At 47.4% G+C, this 16013-nt stretch overlaps 1 protein-coding gene across 1 annotated transcript in view; it reads right to left on the bottom strand.

The window, feature by feature from the left end:
• TET3 (tet methylcytosine dioxygenase 3) overlaps positions 1–16013 on the bottom strand; it is a 117623-nt gene that overhangs the window by 54596 nt on the left and 47014 nt on the right. Inside the window, exon 2 of the mRNA XM_011980703.1 lies at positions 311–2444. Within this exon, the coding sequence (XP_011836093.1) occupies positions 311–2444 (2134 nt within the window). The remainder of the gene's footprint in view (positions 1–310; positions 2445–16013) is intronic.

The raw sequence follows: 16013 nt of genomic DNA, 5'->3' as shown, positions 1-16013 counted from the left end.
ACCTGATGGCTCTGTAGGGCTCGGCACAAGTACTACCTCCTACAGGAAGGCCTCTATTATGCCTTCAACTCCATTTGTGTATTAAAGCCCCTTGCCCATCTCAACCGACGTGGCATACACCAACAGTATCAGGTCAATTTCTTTCAATGTCTTTTCCACTAGGCTATGAGCTCATTTCTATGTTCCCAGAACCCAGTGTCGCAGTTGGCAAACAATAAATGTTTGCCAAATGAAAGCAGAGCCTAGAAATCCCTAGCTTACCAGGCCACAGCCGTTTCTCTGCCTTTTCCTGACACCCAGGCGGACTTACCGACGCAATCGCAGGTGGGGAACTCGGCCTGGGCTCTCTTGGCAGGTGTGTCCAGCAGACTCTTGGTGGGTGTGTCCAGGTACTTAAGAGGTGACTCCAAGAAGCCACTGAGGGTGGGTGTGAGTGGGTTCTCTGCCTTGGTGGGTGTGGCCTCCTGGCCTCCCTCCTCTGAATGGAAGCAGGTTGTTGAGAGCACAGTCACAGCCCCTGAAGACTCAATCTTGATTTGCTTGGGGGAACGGGTAGCAAAGGGGCTCTCAGGGGCTGGGAGACATGTTTGCTGGTTCTCGGGGTCCTGAATGGGCACAGAAGGGGGGCCGGGAAGCCCAAAGCTATCTCCAAATTCAGCCTCAAACTGCCGGATGAGCTCTTCCAGCTTGTCATCGGCAGGGGGAAGAGGGCCGGTGGAGCCTGGCTGCAAGGTTGTCATGGGGCTGGGGGACCTCATTTCCTGAGTAGGGGGCAGCAGGCTGTCCCTGGAGGGACTAGGTGCAAATAGCGCAAGAGAAGGTTCTGGGGGCAGGGGCACAGCAGAGCCCTGTGAGGCAGGTAGAGGGGCCGGTGGATGAGCCTGTACTTCCTGGGAGGCCGGGGACCTGAGCCCTTCCAGGACAATCTGCCGGACAGGCGGGAAGAGTGGCTGTGCTTCCCGGGGCCTGGACTTCTTGATCTGAATGGGCTTTCGGACACTGGGCTTGATCCCAGGGGCAGCTTTCTCTGTTCCCACGGGACCTCCAGCTGGTGTTGGGAGCTTCTTCTTCTTCTCCTTGGGTGGTCTGTCTGGAAGCCGTGGGGCAGGTGAGCTTGGTGGGGGCCACCAGCCAGGAGCAGAAGGCTCCGAAGGAGCAGGGAAGGAGGTGTCGTGAGCCTGTTCTAGGAAGAGGCTGCGCTTGTGATGGAGGTGCTGCTGCAGGGCGGTCTGGGCCTTCTGGTGGGTGTCGGGCTCCGAGGATGGCGTGGGAGCCTCCCTCTGAAGCACAGGGGATGGGGCCAGGGCTGGGGAGGAAGAGGGTGCCTCTACCTTGACCTTGGGCTTGGTAGGCAGGGCCTCAGGCCGCTTGAATACTGACTGGATGTAATCACTGGCGCTGCCCAACAACTGCTCCAGTTCAGCCATGGGGTCGTGGCTTGGGCGAGGCATGGGCCAGGAGCTCCGGGGCGTTGCTGGAGGGGTGTCAGTGCCCCAGACTTCAGGGAACTCAGTTCGAGGAGTTGCTGGAGGGAAGGCAGAGCTATCAGGAGCAAAAGATGAGTGCTCTTCAGGAGGAACCACAGGCCATGAGGGAGCCCGGAGGTAAGACTGGGGAGATCTGAAAGGGGCAGGAGGTGACAAGGCCTCAGGAAGGGGGCAAGAAGCCTGGGGGGTGGAATGAGAAGGCTGCGGGAGGGCGGAGGAGAGCTGTGTGAGGGCCTCGATGGCAATGGCGGTCTGCAAGCTGATGTTTTTTTCCTTGGCGATGCTCAGGGCACTCTGGGACAGGGGCAGACCCTCTTGGGGAGAGATCTGGGGCACCTCTGAGCTGAGGAGTGGCCTGGTGCTTGGTGCTGGGAGACCGGCCTCACCAGGAGGCAGAGGCCCTGGGAGCCTGGGCCGCTCCTCCCCTCCTTCCATGACCACAGACTTGATCTTCCCCTCCAGCCACTCGAGGTAGTCAGGGCATTCTGGGCCATCGCAGTTGCAGTTGGGTGGTTTCATACCATGCCGCGCGAGGGCCAGGGCCGTCTGCAGTGTGTCAAGGTCTTCGCTGCCAGCAGAGCAGCCCTCGGGCCCTGGCCGGGATCCCCTGCTGTTGTTCCCAGCCTCACGACTCATCTCACGGTTGAAGGTTTCATAGAGCCGGGTGCTAAGGGCCCCATAAGAGGACACAGCTTCGGCCACAGCCGAAAAGGCCACCAGATCGTGGGCATCTTCCAGGCGAGCAGTATGAGCTGGGCCTGGGGCAGCCTCCCAGTCGGGCTTTTGGTCTACCCGCCAAGGACCCCCAGTCCCCAGCAGACTGGGTCCAGCGGGCTCTCTAGCACCATTGACCGGCACCCCTGAGGCGCTTAGCTGCCGTGAGTCCCCATGGTACACTGGCCCTGAGTCCATCTGACCTGGAACAGGTCCATCAACTGGGCTGAGCTCTGAGCCTGTCTAAAGAGAGAAAGAAGGGGGAAAAAGGAAAAAAATGAACCACACTATTTGAAAAGCATTTCCCTGCTTCATACCACTCAGGTGCACATCTGACCCCCAACTTTTCTTGCAAATCCTCTCTCTGGTACTTCTTGAGCCTCCAATTCATCTTCCCATGTCTTTGGTTCCCTAGCGAGCTTCACCAGCAGAAATAAAAAGAAGATCTTTAAGATATTTTTAAAGAGAAGATCCTAATGTGACATTCTTAATGTTGTTCAGAAACTTTTGGAGCCTCAGATCAATCACACGAATGAGGCTCTCCTAAAACCAGAGACACACAAAAAAGTCCTTAATTCACAATGATCAAAATCACACTAGGACTTTATTTTGTTTTGCCAAGATGGAAAGAAATCCAGCCAAGCCTGTGTGTACACACGTGCTCTAAGCGTGAAGTGTGGGTTCGTAGGGGTAGGGAAAGAGGAGCTTTGATTAACAAATTCAGCCTGGACCATGGGTCAGCCACGGCTTCCTAGTGGGAACCCACAGTTCTTTTCTCCCCCTAAAACTGTCCTCACTTAAGCCCAGGCCGAGCACAGAAAGCTGGCAACAGACCACATTCCCACACACAGCCCCAGGCCTGAGGGAAACGCCGATGATCTGACACAGCATGCATTTAGCCCCATGCCCGGTCAGTCCTGCCAAAGACAAGCAAGTTGCTGCTTAGAGAAGGATTCAGGCCTCTCCCTGAGCACAAGAACCAGCACTATATACCTCATATCCCCAAAAGCACACCAAAGGGGGAAGGATGAGAGCAAGAGGGCCAGGAGGACCTGGCCCAGCAAGTGAAAAGTGAATACAAAGATGTGAAATTGAGTTTGCAGACCCATCCCTTAGGAAAGGAAAGCTCTTTCTTACTGTAGAATGCTAAGAGAAAACATAGAAGGACTGATGGATTTAGAGAGTCATCAGTGGCAGCAGGTGAAAGCATGGTGAGGTACAGGATGTATGTATGCATGGTCTCAAAGCATCTCCTCTAAAATTACATAATTACAATAGTAACTGTAGTGGAGAGATCTGGTAGACAGACACCACCTTAATCCAAATGACCAAAGTTACCATCATCACCAATACTGAGACAAAACACCACCATGTGCCTCTTGATGTAAGACACTGCGGAAGACTTAACACCACTCACATAGAACTCCTGCCAAAATGTATAACCTGAATCTAATCACAAGGACACATCAGATAAACCCAAATTGAAGGGTGATCTAGAAAGTACCTGGATTGTTCTCTACAAAAAGTTTCAAAGTCAAGAAAAACAATCTCTTCCCTCAAAAAGAACAGCTAAATGCATGTTCATGGGTTAGACCTTAGACTGGGGAAAAATACACTAGTTTTACTTGGGACAAGTCATGAAATGTGAATATGGACGTGGATAAGATAATATTCTGTCATTCCTAATCTTGACTTGGATCATTAGACGATGGGTTATGTAACAGAAAGCCCTTGTTCTCAGGATACACATACTGAAGTATTTAGGAGTAAAGGGACAGTACAGACAGTCCCCAACTTACGATGGTTCCACTTAAGATTCTGACTTTGCAACAGGCATTCAATAGAAACCATACTTTGAATTTTGATCTTTTCTGAGGCTAGCAATACTTTAGCGATGCTGGGCAGTGGCAGCAACCCAGAGCCCCCGGTCAACCATGCAATCACCAAGGTAAACAACTGAGGCTCCACAATGCTCCATGCTGTCAGGGTTTTCCGGATATTGTGTTCTGTGTTTTAGCATCCCATCATGTCTATAAAATGCCCATTTTTGACTTACAATACTTTCAATTTATGATTAGTTTATTGGGACATGACTCAGTCATAAGTTGAGGAACACTGTGTACTCAATCTCAAATGATTCAGGAAAAAAAACGATATACATATGGAAAAATATGTCTCTATAAACAAAATGGTAAATACATGAGGCAAAACCTACACATTTGGGGTATGTGAGTCCCAAGTATGATCCCTGCTATTTTTCTATAAATTTTTAAATTCTGTGAAAATAAAAAGCTAAATAAGAAATCAGTCCCTCAAGTATAACACAAAATGTTTTTTTTATTTTAGAGACACACTCTCACCCAGGCTGGAGTTCAGTGGCGTGATCATAGTTCACTGTAGCCTTGAACTCCTGGACTCAGGTGATCCTCCCACCTCAGCCTATCAAGTAGCTGGGAGTTGATGCATGTACCACGCTCAGCTAATTTTTTTTTTTTTTTTTAAGAGCTTGAGTCTTGCTATGTTGCCCAGGCTGATCTCTAACTTCTGGCCTCAAATGATGCTCTGGCCTTAGCCTCCTAAAGTGTTGGGATTATAGGTGTGAGATACTGTGTCTGGCCTCAAAGTGTTTTAAGTAGGTGGCTAAAATGATGCCAGTCCTAAGACTGTCAGACAAGGCCATCACGGGCTCCTAAGTGTGGTGGGAAACTAGGGTTTGGGATGAGTTCTGTGGGAGATTAGCAGAGGTTCCGGCCAGCAGTTCCTGCCTCATCCTCACCCTTGCCTCCATTCTGGCCACAAAAGACCCTCATGCTTTTCTAACAGGCCATGTTCTCTGACGTCACCAGGCTTTGTACACGCAGTTCTCATTGCCTGGAATGACCTTCTCAGCCTCTTAGAGTGGCCTCTCTGGCTTATCCTTCAAGCATCAGCTCAGTGTCACCTCTTCCCCTACCTACTTCACAGAATTATCTGTGGCTCCTTCCCCGGGTTCCCAGGGCACCTTCATTAGCACTTATCACATGCCACTACTGTTATTTGTTCAAGCAGCTGCCTCCCTCCCCCACTAGATGGTGGCTCCTGCCAGGCAGGGTCCAAATCTCCATGACTCCTGTGCTTCCTGCCCACAGCTGGAGCAGTAACACTCAGGTAAATGAAAAGCCTGCCATCCCTACTGGCCACAGAGTGTATCAGTTTTTCCCTGACCCCAGTGGAAGACTACCTTTCAGAAGTCTAGGAATGTGGCGGATCACCCAGCACACTCTTCTTTCTTAGAAGCCTAAACTAATGTGGCTAACAAGGCTATACAATCTGAAGTGGTCAAATCTTACATGCTTATGTAGGAAGATAGAAGGAGCATGCATAACCAAGAAGAAACTAACCGAGAGTAGCACAGATTTACAAAAACAGTGTCAGGAAGACTAATGCTACATGAGTGGAGGCTTCCCCAAAATGGTCAAGACAACTAAAAGGGATTTAAAAAGTTATTTTTGGTGTGTGAATAAGAACAAGGAAGGGCTAGGATGGCTCTTGTGCCTCTGAATTCCCTGGGAAGGAAAATGCTCCTTGGACCAAAAAGAGGAGAAAAGGAAAAGCAGACATAGATATGAGGTAAGTGAAGCCACTATGGATAGGGAGATCTTAAGAAACTCTAAATTCCTATTTCCCAACCAAGAGATCCCACTGATACCTTTCTCAACACCTGTCAGTGATGCTGGAGGAAACCTGCCAGCAGGAGACGGGGCCAACAGGCAAGAAAAGGAGAAGCGTCCTTCCAACTCTCAGTCTGCTGCGTTTAAGAACAGCCCGGGTAAGAACCACAGGAGTCAGGTTCCACAGAAGGCCATTAACCTACCAACATCCAAACAATCTTAGTGCTTTGAGTCATGGGGTCATTGGAGAGCAGATGGGGAGATACTGTGGCTGACAGGTCACAAAGCCGAGAGCTTTGGGCCAAATCTGCCACAAGTTTGTTTTACTTGCCTATATGGTGTTAATGTTTTTGTTTTGCTAACATTCGAAAATCAAATTCCACATGAAACCTGGATTTTCTTGAAGGCCCATGCTTCTACAGGCAAGTTTGTCTGTAACTGAGCAGTGGCTCCTGCTTACATAGAATACAACTACTCCAACTCACCCTCAGCTTCCCCACTCCACACTGCCTTCTTGAAACCAAGGCTGGGGTCAGGAATTACTTATTAATTGCTTGAATTAATTATCACTTCACTCACTTCTGTTACCTGCCAACCCCCTGTAAGCCTTTGACTTTGCAACTTCGGCTGTGGACGTTCAAGTTTCACAAGGTCTGCCATGACCCTTTTGAGGTCAGCTACACAGAACTACAGGCTGGAAGGGCTGGTTCACCACTGGTTAAATGACCATGCTCAAAGGGTACAAGAGGTGTATCAACTGGGAGAACGGTCTTTAGTGGTCTGCCACAGGGCTCTGTTCTTAGAACTATCCTGTTCAACATATTTATCAATAATGATAGAGAAGGCTCACTTAATAAATAAGTAGATGTTGAAAATAAAAGGGATAAAGCTATGTTGAGCGACAGAACCAGGTGCCAAAAGGTCAACAGACCAGAGAGAAAAAAATCTAAAAGGGTAAACAGGGTCTCATACTTAGGCCCCAAGCCACATCTGTGGAAATAAATTAAAGACGGGAGAAGCACACAATAGCAGCAGCGGTACCCATAAAAATGTCTTAGGAATCAGAAGAGGTAAAACCCTGAGAGCCAACTGATGGCACACCCAATATGATGTCATGTGGCAGCTTCAAAAGGTCTTATAACCCAGATTTTTTCAAAAATTTTCACTACAATCCACAGTAAGAAATACATTTTACACTGTGATCCATTAGCTACTTATATACAAGTTTTGTAAAACAGTACTTCCACTTAATAGATACATTAATGTATCTTTCTTCTTTATTTTTAAATGCAGGTTGCAACCTTCTACATTGATTTCGGGGTCTACTAATGGGTTTTGACCCAGTCTGACACACAGCTATGACCTGACCTGAACAGGACGACAGCACAGGCAGTGACAGCCCTGCTTGTGACCCAGACAGTCCCCACCTGAACGCAGGCTTCCCTGTGGGGCTGCACCCTCTGGACGCAGAGGAAGGCGAGCACGAGGGTTCAAAACCACAGGAGGAACAGCTCCCTTTTGGTTCTGAACAAGATACAACTCCAGAAAGTCTTTAAACATCCGCAGGCCTACTATTTGGGAGAAGAATGAGACTTGTTCTGAGTGGCCTTAAGGGATGGAATTAGAAAATGGGTAACGAGAGAGAAAAGCTTAAGTTCCATCTAGGGAGGGATTTGCTTAATACTTAGAGATACTAGAAAATGCACTGAAACCAGTCCCCCTAAAAACCAGAGGAAACAAGTTCTTATCAATGGAGATGCGGAAAAGAAAAGCAAGCAGCTATTTGGCAATTATCGGCAGGGAGGCAGGACAATGCCAGACGAGGATGGGGACTAGTTTAGCCCTTTCGAAGCCTCAGCTTGGACCCGTCCCAGCTCAGAAACCCTCCACTTTCCCCTTCGATTGTCATTCCCTTCTGGGCTCCAGCAAACATCACTGTGAGATGCTCCTTTTTTTGAGACAGGGTCTTGCTCTGTTGCCCAAGATGTAGTGGAGCTGCGCGATCACGGCTTAATGCAGCCTCAACTGATTCTCCCACCTCAGCCTCCCAAGTAGCTGAGACCACAGGTATGCACCACCATGCCCCGCCGATTTTATTTTTAGTAGAGACAAAGTCTTGCTATGTTGTCCAGGCTGCTGTCAAACTGCTGAGTTCAAGCAATTTTCCTGCCCCGGCCTCCCAAAATGCTGGGATTACAGGCGTGAGCCACCATGCCTGGTCTAAATGTCTGTTTTCTGTCTGGACTTCTCAACTACCCTCCAGTTAGCTCCAACCCCCTAGACCATGCCATAAGTCCACTGAGAGTCAGCTTGTCTAAAACAGAACTGAACTCTTCCTCCTGACAGCAACTTTCCCAACTTTCCTATTTTTGCATTAACGAACATTCCCAACCCAAATGTTACCTATATTCTTCCAATGTGTGCAGTCACTGGATCCAAACAATTCTAAATGTGAACTGTTTCTCAATTTTATCTCCTCCCTTTCCATCCCTGCCTTCCCAATCGGGGTCTTTCTGTGTGTACGTTTTAATTGTCTCACCTGACAGTGGGTCCTCTAAGCAACTCTATGTACCCCCAAGCCCCCTCCCTGACCACAGATACGTGCGCGCGCGCGCGCGCGCGCACACACACACACACACACTCTTCTCCACCCTACGATCTCTTGAACATACCCTCTCTTAAGACTTCCAGCCGCCAACTTCATAACTCTTCCTCGTCGTCCACCCTGGCTTCAATCTTCAGTTGAAGAATACCATTCATATGCATCAAGTGCTTAATACGTGTGACAGACTGTGTGTTCCAAAGATGGCCACAACATTCCCTCCATCCCACATGCTCTTCTTACTGTGTGACTTGGACACTTCCCCCACGGAGAGGTGGGATCTATGTTCCCTCCTCTTCAATCTGGGTGGGCTTGTGACAATGGAAGTGACGCTACATGACTTTCAAAGCTAGATCACAAAAGGCAATTCAGCTTCTGCCTGGTTCTCTTGGGACACTCACTCTTGGAGCCCAGCCACCATGCTGTGAGGAAGCCCAGGCCATGTGGAGAGGCCACATGGAGGAGTCAGCTGACATTCCCAGCTGAGGTCCCAGGCAACAGCTGTCGTCATTTGCCAAATGTGTGAGTGAAGGAGCCCTTAGAGGATTCCAGCCCAGTCATCAAGTTACCTCCAGCTTTTATGCCTTCCCAGCTGAGACCCTAAATATCAAGGAACATATAGAAGCTACCCACACTGTTGTCACTTCTGACTTCCCAATCCACAGAATCCCCTGGGCATAACAAAAGGATTACTGTTTTATACCACTGTGTTTTGGGGTGATTTGTTACCTCACAATAGACCAGACTATATATTTCAGGAACCCCAAGAAGTTTTAAAATGAAAAGGAAGAAAAAGGCCTATAAGTCAATGCCCTAAATCATATCAGTGCTGTGAAAGCAGTATCTACAGAGGCCTGCGGGGGTTCAGTATATACAGCTATCTGGGCAGGTGGGTATCCAGGAAGGTTTTATCTCAAAGAAATCTCAGAGAGGCTGGAGAGAGCGGCAGGTATTTTGGAAGAAGGTGAAGAATTCTGCAGGAATTCCAGATGGAAGGAATAGAATGTGCAAAGGCAGAGAATCATAAGCCCTGGCAGGCTTGGAGGTGGGTAAGCTGTTGAGTGTATCTTGATCGCAAAGGCAGGGGAGGCAGGTGTGTGCACCACAGCCTGAATGCTACAGAGAGCAGATTTACATTTCAGGAGGGGCATTCACGCACCCTGCAGAAGACAGCCTGCAGGGTTCAAGGCTGGTGAGCCAAAGACAAGTTAGGAGACTATGCAACTGTCCAGATTAGTAACAATAAGGACCTGAACTAAGGCACTAGCAGACAGATGGGGATGAAACGTGGTTATGGAGGTAAGTGATTAAATTTAGCAGTGAGACAAGGAACAGAATCAACCCCTCCCTGAGAAAGTCCTCCTTGACCAGTCCTGTCCACCACAGACTGCCCCAGAGTCTACAGTCACCGTGCACAGTCACGTTCTGTTAGGGATCTTTAATAAGAGTGTATGGTCAACTCCACCATTTGCTCCTAGGGAACCAGGCATCTGCCACACCTTCAAAACTCACCGGAGTCTCTAGAAGGCGTTCAAAAAGCTCTGGCACTTCTTCCTCCCCAGGGACCTGGCTGGTACAAGCCTCATCACCCCCATACTTCGAGATGATCCACGAAGGCTCTAGGCAGAGTTGGTGATCTCTCTGCTATTATGGCACCCATTACAACGCACACATGGTAGAGGTCTGCAAAGGCTGTAGGGGGCCTCCAGAGAAGTCCACCAAGGTGCTGGTGCTGCACATCTTGCTGCCAACTTCCAGGTGCAAACCCCTTTTCCCTGCCCTCACTGGGGTCCTCACACCCAACCCCATCAGGTTTCTTCCCTGCTTCACAGTATCACTGAGAGGGGGTATGCCCATCCCAGGCTAGGTCTTCCCCAAGTTGGAGGTGTGTTCCCATCACCTAGGGGAAGCAGGGATTTGTTACTAGGAGACTGAGAGGCAGGAAACGTTACTTAGGCAGAGAAAATGTCCTTCTCAGATCCAAGAAGAGACATGACTTTTCACTACACTCCATGAAGAGTTCGTATGTGCATACAGCATCGCCAACCCCAACACATTTCCCACCTTCAGAGGGCTGGGGGCCCTGTGCTGAAGGTGACCCTGAACCCTGCCTGGCTAGCTCACAAGGTCCCCTGCTCCTCCTCCACAGTGCACTCCCTTCTTAGACAACCAAATCCCCAGAGCTGGTCCTCCAGACATCTGCAGGCATTCAGCAGCAGCACCCTGCCCTCCCCACCCAGGGGGCTCCAGAGCCCCCCAGATGCCAGGCAAGGCGGGAAAAGTGTGGAACATCACTCCCCAAACACCTCATTCAGTCAGCAACACAGTGAAGGATGCAGATATGACACCAGGTTTTCCAAATCCTTCCTGACTCTCAACACATCAAAACCAGATCAGCAATTCTCTATTAAAGGAAAATAGGGAAGAGAGAAGATGAAGAATGTTATCTTGAAAGAGCAAAGTCCTCATTGGTTATACCTTCTTATGGCCTCTAAGAAAGGGGAAGTTACAAGAGGAACAGAGTCTGGAGGGCTGTTTTGCTGACCGTCAGCAGTTACACACCATATTAGAAGAACCATGTCCAAGAAAGTGTTTTGGGCCAGAATGAACTAGCCTGTAGTCAACCTTCAGAGCCCAGTAGCCCATTCTCTGCAGGAGAATCTCCTGAAGCGAATTCTAATGGGACTCCAAGATAGTGGTGACTGCTCCCCACCCTGCTGGCCAATAAACTCCACCCAGTACTTTCCCAACCGCACATACCACCAGCTCAGCTAGTCTGATCCACAGCAGCTGTTCAAGGGGCTGCTCTTTCTAGCCTCATCCTTTATCTCAGTCCTAGAGTTCAGAATCCACCTCCATACAAAGCTAGTTCCTTCTTCCTTGCCACCAAATGGATGGCCCCACTCTCTCTAATAGCAAATGGGTTGTATTTATGGCATGTTCTGTCTAGGGTTGATCAATTATTCATTCCTTAAGAGGATTCTCCCTTCGGAAGATTTATTGATAAAACTAATCAGCGAGTGTAGAAAGAGATTTTTAAGGGAACCCTTGCAGAGGATGTGCACATCTGCCTGTTCTCGGCAGGAGCGAGTGTGTGCCCATGGCACACTGGCTAGCCCAGTCCCATGTCTGCACCCTCCATACCCAAACTGGCCCTCTCTGCAGACAGCAACTCCAGGATTATGTGTAACTTCTTGAGAGCATTATATGTTGGCAGAGGGTATTCTTGTATGAGGTAGGGAGAGGCAGTTGTTCTATGTGATTACTACATGCACATCAGTAAAACATTTTGAAATCTAATTTTTTTCCTACTACAAAATGGGCAGATACAGCAAATCTTTCAGTGGCTGGGGTGATACTTAGGAAAAAGCTGAAATGGGCCCAATTCCCTGAGGTCATCATATCTGGCAGAAGCACAGGACTTTGTTCATGTCCTCTGACCTAACAGCAACTAATGTGGGTTCGGGGAAGAAAGGAAAAGAAGAGAAGAAACCAGGAAAAGTCTCTACGTGACTCTGATGGAACCCTTTTATGATAGGCGGAGTATCATGCTAATTGTCGCACATTCACTTATCTCATTTAATCACCAGACACTCCTCCAAGGTGGAGATCAGAGATGAGGACACCAAACACAGAGAGGGGAAGTAATTGCCTCAAGATCACAAGGCAATGTGGAAAAGCACAGCCATTTTAACCACTAAGTACTCTTAATTTCACTGGAAATGCAGAAGTAAACAAGCCAACAGAAGACATAAAAAAGCTACATGTGCCAATGATTTTCCCTCAACACGAACAGTAGAGAATTACAAACAACCTGAGTGCCCCAACAATAGGGAGATGATTTTAAATTTTATATTTCTTCTTCGTGAAAAGAAAATAGGGAATAAACATATGAAAAAATACTCGATATCATCAGTAATCAGAAAAATACAAAATAAGATCACAAGAAGATTCCATTTTATACTTATTACGTAGGACTGAAGAGGAAGAACATTTAGTTTGAATCTTGGCCCCACCACTTACTAGCTGTGTGACCATAAGCAAGTTAGCTAATCTCTCTGTGCCTCTCTTTTGTCACCTGTAAATTGGGGATGAGTAACAGTACCTACCTCACAAGATTATTGTGAAAATTAAACAATATATGAAGAGCACTTACAACAGTACCAGATACATAGTAAGCACTGCGAGAGGGTATTTTAGTTTAATACCAAGTGCCAATGGGGTTTAGCAAGAACTTTTTTTTTTGAGACAGTCTCGCTCTGTCGCCCAGACTGGAGTGCAGTGGTGGGATCTTGGCTCACTGAAACCTCCACCTCCAGGGCTCAAATGATTCTTGTACCTCAGTCTCCCAAGTAGTTGGGACTATAGGCGCACAACATCACACCCAGCTTGCTTGCTTATTTATTTATTTACTTATTTAGTAGAGAAGGGGTTTCATTATGTTGTCAGGCTAGTCTCAAACTCCTGGTATCAAAGGATCCACCCACCTCGGCCTTCCAAAGTGTTGGGATTACAGGTGGTAGCCACCACACACTTTTTTTGAGATGGAGTCTCACTTTGTCGCCCAGGCTGGAGTGCAATGGCGAGATCTCAGCTCACTGCAACCTCCACCTCCCGGGCTCAAGTGATTTTCTTGCGTCAGCCTCCTGAGTAGCTGGGATTATAGGCGCCCACCACCATGCCCGGCTCATTTTTGTATTTTAAGTAGAGATGGGATTTCACCATGTTGGCCAGCTGGTTTTGAACTCCTGACCTCAAGCCACTGTGCTCGGCCCCAATAACTACTATTTTTTTTTTTGAGATGGAGTCTCGCTCTGTCACCCAGGCTAGAGTGCAGTGGAACGATCTCGGCTCACTGCAAGCTCCACCTCCTGGGGTCACGCCATTCTCCTGCCTCTGCCTCCCGAGTAGCTGGGACTACAGGTGCCTGCCACCACACCCGGCTGATATTTTTTTTTGTATTTTTTAGTAGAGATGGGGGTTTCACCATGTTAACCAGGATGGTCTTGGTCTCCTGACCTCGTGATCCGCCCACCTCAGCCTCCTAAAGTGCTGGGATTACAGGCATGAGCCACTGCGCCCGGCCCCCAATAACTACTTCTTATACCTCACTGGCAGGAACGCAAAACAAAACAACTACTTTGAAAAGGTTTGTGGTGCTATCTTTCAATGTCAAACACGCACATCTCCTACAGCCCTGCAATCCGACTCCTAGGAAAGCTTTGTACATATGCATCAGGAGACATGTACGTAAATTTTCATAGCAGCATTACTCATAAAAACCATATCATGGAAATATTTCCAAGGGTCCATAAACTACAGAATGGACAATGGAATATTACAGAGCAATGTCAATGAATGAGCCACAGGAACATAAATGAATCGCAGAAACGACAACGGGGGTTTTTTTTTGTTTTTTTTTTTAAATCAAGGCTCAAGGACTACATATGTCCTACTGAGTCTACAAACCTCAAGCAAGCAAGCAAAATTAAATGTATTGTATAGGAATGCAAACTTATATAATGAAGACTTTAAAAAGCAAAGGAATGATAAGAACAAAATTCAAGGTAACGGTTACCTCTGGAGGTAAAGAAGGGAGACAGGGCTGCGGGAAAACACCCAGGTAATTTCAATGATGTTGGCAATATTCCAGCTAACTTGGGGAGCTGGCATGTGTTTATTATTATGCTTTATCTGTTTAACATACATAAAACACTAGGGTCAAGTATGATTCAAGTAATACATAAAAAAAAAAACCTGTAATACAGCCACACCTAGTTTTATTGTGCTTCATTCTATTGTGTTTCGCAGATACTGGGGTGATTTTTTTTCTTTATGACAAATTTAAGGTTTGTGGCAACCTCACATTGCGCAAGTCTCTTTTTTTTTTTTTTTTTTTTTTGAGATGTAGTGTTGCTCTTGTTGCCCAGGCTGAAGTGCAATAGCACAATCTCGGCTCACTGCAACCTCCACCTCCTGGGTTCAAGCAATTCTCCTGCCTCAGCCTCCTGAGTAGCTGGGATTACAGGCGCCCATCACCATGCCCGGTTAATTTTTGTATTTTTAGTAGAGACGGGGTTTCACCACGTTGGCCAGGCTGGTCTCGAATTCCTGACTTCAGGTGATCCACCCACCTCAGCCTCCCAAAGTTCTGGGATTACAGGCATGAGCCACTGCGCCCAGCCACATTGGGCAAATCTTACTGGTGTCATTTTCAATAGCATATGCTTACTTTGTTAGCATTTATTGGCAAAAAAGTATTTTAAAATTAAGGTATGTACACATATTTTTTTAGCCATAATACTATCACACACTTGCTAGACTACAATATAATGTAAACACAACTTTTATATGCACTGGGAAACCAAAAAATTCACATGACCAGCTGTACTGCCATATTCACTTTATTGCAGTGGTTTAGAGCTGAACCTGCAGTATCTCCAATGTATGCCTGTTTATAGTATTTAAATAGTAGATGTACACAACTGCTTAACATGATATAGAATAAGAGCATAAACAAAACTAAATGTATTAAATGAAAAAGTGAAACTTGAGAATGTACTTATTAAATGAATGCTTTCAGAGGGTTTTTATGATGCAGGAATTACATACTATTTGAAATGGGGAAAAGAACGGGATTCAAAATATTGCCCAATTTAACAATTCAATTCAATCACAATGCATGCCTGTGTACACACACAAAACAGCAAGGGGAAACATACAGAAATGTTAACAGTGCTTATCCGCTGCATGATAGAGAATGAGTAACTTTCTTGTTTATAGTTTCCAAAATTTATCATAGGTATTTTCATTTTTATTTAGGGGAAAAAGATTTAAGAATAGAACACCTATAAAACAATTGAAACTGCAAACTACACATGTCTGTGAACAAGACGAGAAGGGAGCAGTCAGGGAAAATTTCTGGGTATTTTTTGTGCTATTTCTGTTGTTAGAGAGTTGCGTGCAGTTATAACACACAGAGGCAGATCACACATAATGAAGAAAGAAAATGGAGAAAATTTCTAAGGGATGAGACGCACTGGAAGGTGAAGATGAGCCTGGTTGAGATGGGGTGCCAAACGTGAAACTCCCACCCATTAAAAGTTCTATGTAACTCGCTGTTCTCGGACCAGAACTCCAAACTACAGCCCTGCAACTCTGACCTATGTAAAGCTATTGCCTGGGCAGCACACGCTCCCCTGCAGCAGGTGGGGGTGAACAGAAAGCACAGCTGCAGGCTGCTCTGCAGGCTCCCCATGCCCCATCCCCAGCCTCTTGATCAGCAGCCCAGATCAGGATCCAGCTCTCCTGACGGAAGCCCCTACCTCAAGCAGCCGGTGGCGGCCCGGCCAGAGGCCAGCCGGGAGGAAATCGAGCCTAACCACATCTAAGGCCTGGCAAAAAGCAGCAGCAGCTGCTCTGAAGCTGCCAGCACACAAGAACCAGGTCATGACGCGGAGGCAGCTCCTCAGCCAGACCCAACAAGAGCCCCAACTCCCCCTAATACATACACACACACACACACACACACACACACACACACACACACACACACACACA

Source organism: Mandrillus leucophaeus, unplaced genomic scaffold, assembly GCF_000951045.1.
Source record: "Mandrillus leucophaeus isolate KB7577 unplaced genomic scaffold, Mleu.le_1.0 Scaffold216, whole genome shotgun sequence".
In the NCBI taxonomy this organism is placed as follows: Eukaryota; Metazoa; Chordata; class Mammalia; order Primates; family Cercopithecidae; genus Mandrillus; species Mandrillus leucophaeus.
The sequence above is the reverse complement of the archived record's forward strand: the minus strand, read 5'-3'. Positions and strand labels throughout refer to the sequence as shown.